General features: G+C 45.6%; 2 protein-coding genes across 2 annotated transcripts in view; both read left to right on the top strand.

Moving 5' to 3' along the window:
• Positions 1 to 3300: 3300 nt before the first annotated feature.
• Positions 3301 to 4697, top strand: EMH_0032390 (uncharacterized protein; the record flags this gene model as incomplete). The annotated part of the gene is made up of 2 exons (XM_013494632.1): positions 3301 to 3612; positions 4617 to 4697. The coding sequence occupies 2 exons, from the start codon at positions 3301 to 3303 to the stop codon at positions 4695 to 4697; spliced, it is 393 nt and encodes a 130-aa protein (XP_013350086.1).
• A 281-nt stretch (positions 4698 to 4978) lies between these two features.
• EMH_0032380 (uncharacterized protein) overlaps positions 4979 to 5000 on the top strand; it is a gene marked incomplete at both ends in the record, with an annotated part of 1423 nt that continues 1401 nt past the window's right edge. Inside the window, one exon of the mRNA XM_013494631.1 lies at positions 4979 to 5000. Within this exon, the coding sequence (XP_013350085.1) occupies positions 4979 to 5000 (22 nt within the window).

Here is a 5000-nt window from a genome sequence, read left to right as displayed (position 1 = left end):
GCTTGCAGCACGGCTATAGGAGCTGCTGCTGCTGCTGCTCCTGTGGGGTGTATATACAGCTCAGGACGATCCTCATACTTTTGCTTTTCTTGTTATTTTATTTATTTTTTATTCTTTATTTATTCTTTTACTTATTCCGTCTATCTTTCTGCTCTTTCTTTTCTTATATACACACATACAACCCCAGTACCCATCGAGCCACCACAGACTCTGCCGACGATCACTCTGTATTTTCTTCTTTTCTCTTTAAAATTAATTATATTTATAAAAATATATTTATTTATTTTTTTCTTTTTATATTTACGCTTCTTTTTCGCAAAATTAAACACACACAAACATCCCTCTCATCTATTACTTATACGCCTGTGTACACCAGTACTTCTTTCTATGGAGCGCTCCTGCTGCTGCTGCTGCTGCTGCTGCTGCTGCTGCTGCTGCTGCTGCTGCTGCTTTTCTTTATATCTTCTGTCTAGCTTTGCTTCTTCCTGCAAATATAATTATATTTCTATTGTCGCTCCTGCTGGTTACTGGGGACCGAAGAAATCTATAAACACCAGCAACAGTGTAGATACATACACCAAGGGGATAGCAGCATCATATATATATCACCTCTATACCTCTTCTTTCTCTGCTTGCATGCAACAAGAATTCTCTCAACTTCTCTGCATGCAGCAAACTCTGCTCTCTGCTTAGCTTCTATGCGGGCGAGCAGCAGCGCAGCTCTAACAAAAGCAAAACCCCTTACAGTTGATATGAACTGCCGCTTCTATTCTGGGGGCTGGAGTGAAGGGTTGGTGACTTTGTTAATAAGCTAAACCCTAAACCCTAAACCCTAAACCCTAAACCCTCTGAACACGGAAATCTTTGCTTCTATAGATTCTCTCAATAGCACAGCGCCGTTCGTTTGGCTAAATACTAGCAAAGAACACATACACCACAGCTGAGCATACTGCTGAATATAAAACAGAGTAGCAGCGTAGACACCACCATACAGAGAAAACGATCCATCAAGAACACCGACGCCCTCGCTAACAATCCATATATAAAGGGCAACAACGTTTCGCTGGGAGAGTGTACGAGCTCCCTGGTTCTCTCGGTTTGTTTCTTTGTTTTTAATTTTGACCCCGAGAGCTACAGTTGCTGGTGATATCTTTTTTATTACAAAGGGTTTATTATATACGAAGAGGAGACATGAGGGTGGTGGTTACACCTAAGCAAGGATATAATTCTGCTGGGGAGAATCCAGTCTATGGCGGCATTCTGACGAGTGCTACGATTTATATTTATTTACATCTCGTCAACTAAACAGGCTATAAAAGAACTGAGAAAACTCAAGAGAAGAAAGCCGTCAGCAGAGTGCTACATCGATATGCATCAGCTCTTGGTGAACAGAACTCCAACGCTGGAGACTCTGCATCTTTGTATCAGTGGCTCGGAGCAGGGCTTTCCCGCGATGCAAGGCAACCCGTAACCAGCTGGGCCCCGCAAAAAAAAACTGAGGGCTGAAAAGGGTTGAACTTGCTGAGGTGGTGGTGGTGGTGCATACGCATCAAACTGAAGAAAAAATTACAAGTCCACCGCCACAGCTGAGAAAGCAGAAAGCGGGGTTGGGCTTGGAGGCGAACCATGTTTAGAGCCAATGGANTGGGGGTGTTACACCGAGTGGCATCTCTTCACGCATCTTCAATATCAGATTATGTAGCCTAGCTTATTGCATTTGCTGTGAAAGTTGCAAAGAGATACAGAACGAGAGAAGCAAGCAGAAACACCACCATAGGAAAGACAAACACGATCAGGGAAACGGAGACGTGCGGCACAGTGGTGGGGCTGCAAGAGGTTACAGCAGCAGCTGCAGCTCGGTCGCTACTCAGCTCTGTGTATACCCAGGTTTACTTAAATAATCAGAGGCTTGCTAGCGCCACTTGACCGGGGATGCGAAATGTTGCTGGTATATGAAGCAGCTCTGCAGGGAACGATGGAGCGATGCATGCACTGTCGTGATGGTCTTACGAAGGCCGTAGTTTTGGGGCTTCGATTCAGTCAAGGCCCGGGGAACAGCATAAACTTATACTGTTGAAGAAAGGGTTCTCAGCTGTATTAAACAACGAGGATATTTCAGCGCGAAGCCCGACAGAGAGAGGCTCAGTGCATGCATCGAGCGAACACTCAGCGCATCATCGCCAAGGCTTGCTCCGAGGTGCAGACAACCTTCACATGCTGAAGAGGAAGTTGAAAGAGAAGCAGCAGAAAAACTACGGCTACAAAAAGAGAAATTCGACTGGCCTGTCAGAACACAACCCGGTTCTAGTGAAGAGAAAGGGAAGGGGGTACAGCGGCTTCGTTGATTTCAAGCCCCTCACCAAAATAGCGATGAAATAAAAGTTTTCTATTCTCGGGTTCGAAGAGCTACTCTCCAGTTTGCAATATCCAGCATTTTATTTATCGTTTGATATCGCTGATACGTTTCTCTGGTACCAGTACACCCCGGCGATAGTTAGCAGACAGCCAGAGTACACCTGGATGCAGTTCAGCCTCGTCAGTGCAGCTATCCAGCTGCAGGGGCAGGTGCATCACAGCCGGTTGAGGCAAATCAATGTTGTGTCGATGGCTGTACAGATGGATGAGCTGCTTGCGTTCTGTTGGAATCTGCAGAGCAGTTGCAGCATCCGCGGCGGGCTCTACAGCTGCTAGCTGAGAAGCAGTGAATACAGGACCTTGCCTGGGTCCACTGCAAGGTAGATACGTCCCTCCATCAGCAAGAAAATATGCTGAGGATGTATCCGGTGTAGTCAAGCACGCTAAGCTCTCGAAGGAACGTGATACAAACGGTGATCATCCGGCTGCACAGAAATACCGCAGGGGACTTGGCTTCTGTGTATGAATATATCGCCGCAGAATTATCTTCTAGCGAGGGGAATTTTGTGTTCAGTTTACCCGCGAAAAATAAATTGATGAATAAACCCGTAAAGTTTGCCGGAAAGATTAAATACGATACTAAGCACGCCACCGTTGCCTCCGTAGCCGCCAGGGAGAGAAAGCTGTGAACATAGCCAGCAGATGTCGAACCAATGGACACTACGTCTATGACCCCCAACTCAGTTCTAGGGGTAAACGAGGGAACAGAGCGCATCAGCGCGAGGATACCTACACAGGAAGAAACTAGCTAGCTGCTATCTTAGCAAACCATGTAGGCTGGTTCGAGATAGTAAGCGCGGAATAGCGAGGGCTTCGACACCGTCGCCGCCAGAGGTACCGAGAGCGGTGACTCTTCCTGGAGCCTAGGAAACATGCGGGGCAGTGATGCGGCCAAGCGGCGTGAGCACCGCACCGGCTGATGCTGCTCTACTCAACGCTCTGCTGGTGATGGCTATCATGAATGTTTACGACTCTCTACAGTTCCTTTGCAAAGGCTATAAAGCAAGCCTTGTAACTGAAACTACAATTCCTGGGTGTATCCTTTATTCCCACTCCTTTGTCTTGAATCTACAGCCACGCATTGCTGGCGGTGGGTGGAGCGAGAAGAGAAGAGAAGAGGTGGGGATACGGGTGTACATGCCGCACCCAGTTCACCCGTGTTTCTACCCCTCCATGGTTTGGGGTTTCTTCGGATCAGTATTAGCACCAACATACTTCTGGTGAGAGAGTAAACACAGAGGCACACAAAAAGATATAACTGAGGCCAGGAGCATCAGTCTCTATAAGGAGACAGGAGGAGTCGCTAGCTACGCCAACCAACACTCTCCTAGTTTACACAGAAAGAGAGAATGAGAAGTGAATCAAAAAAAACACAAAGAGATAACAAACTCAAACTAACTCTCTTCTGCTGGAGCAGCCAGATACATCTATAGAAGGATTTGTCTGGGGTTAGTAAAGTTATCGACACCAGCGTGCTTGCTGATAAAACATTTATAAAAATAAATTAAAAAAAATAAACTGATGGTAGTGAAGTAGTAATAGTAAAGCAATAGAAATAAAAAAATAATAAGAGAGTAATATTAATAATACGGTAATAATAAAAAGATAATAAAATAATTAAAAAATAATAATAAACCAGTAACAGTAGAATACTAGTAATAAAATAATAATAATAAAATAATAATAATATATTAATATTAAAGTAATAATAAAATAATTATAATAAAATAATAATAAAAATATAATAATAATAATATAATAGTAATAATATAATAATAAAATAATTATAATAAAATAATAATACTAAAATAATAATATTTTTATATTTATTCTGCATACAAATAAACCTAAACACAAACCCCGCTAGGTATAGGGGGGCCCCCAACCCCACCACCTGCAGCAACACCACCCGGGGGGGGGCGGGTGGGGGGGGGCCCCCCTCTGCCTTCTATGGATATATCGATGTAAATATTTTATATTATATTGCATTTATAACAAATATATTTTTTATATTAGGGTTTAGGCTGCGCAGTAACAAACTCTAGCAGGGGGGCCCCCCCTGCCGTTTCAGGGGGGCCCCCAGCCGGTGGGGGGCCCCCTCTGCTGCAGTTCTTCTTAGCTGTTTATACATACACAGAGAGGCAGCAGCAGCAGGCGCTGCTGCTGCTGCTGCATTCAGAGAGGAAGCACACTCGATACAGCCGCAGCAGCAGCAGCAGCAGCAACAACAACAAGGAGAGAAACAGCTGCAGCTGCTGCAACAGCAGCAGCAACAACGGTAGACGCAGCAGCAGCAGCAGCAGCATGCAGGGCAGTCCCCAGAAGAGCCCGTTAGCAGCAGCAGCAAGGAACAGGCGTGCTGCTGCTGCAGTGGCAGCAGCAACTCTAGCTGCCTCTCCCGTACGTCGAGCAGCAACAGCAGCAACAGCAGCAGCAGCAGCAGCAGCAGCAGCAACAGCAGCAGAAGCAGCACCCAGTCCCTCTGTTGCTGCTGCAGCTATCGGCAGCTTCAACTTCAGCAGCAGCTTTATCCACACAGCTTTTGCGAAGAGGCCAGCAGCAGATGCTGCACAGAGCGAAGCGAG

This window comes from Eimeria mitis, genomic scaffold, assembly GCF_000499745.2.
Source record: "Eimeria mitis Houghton genomic scaffold, Emh_scaff1229, whole genome shotgun sequence".
NCBI lineage: Eukaryota > Apicomplexa > Conoidasida > Eucoccidiorida > Eimeriidae > Eimeria > Eimeria mitis.
The sequence above is the reverse complement of the archived record's forward strand: the minus strand, read 5'-3'. Positions and strand labels throughout refer to the sequence as shown.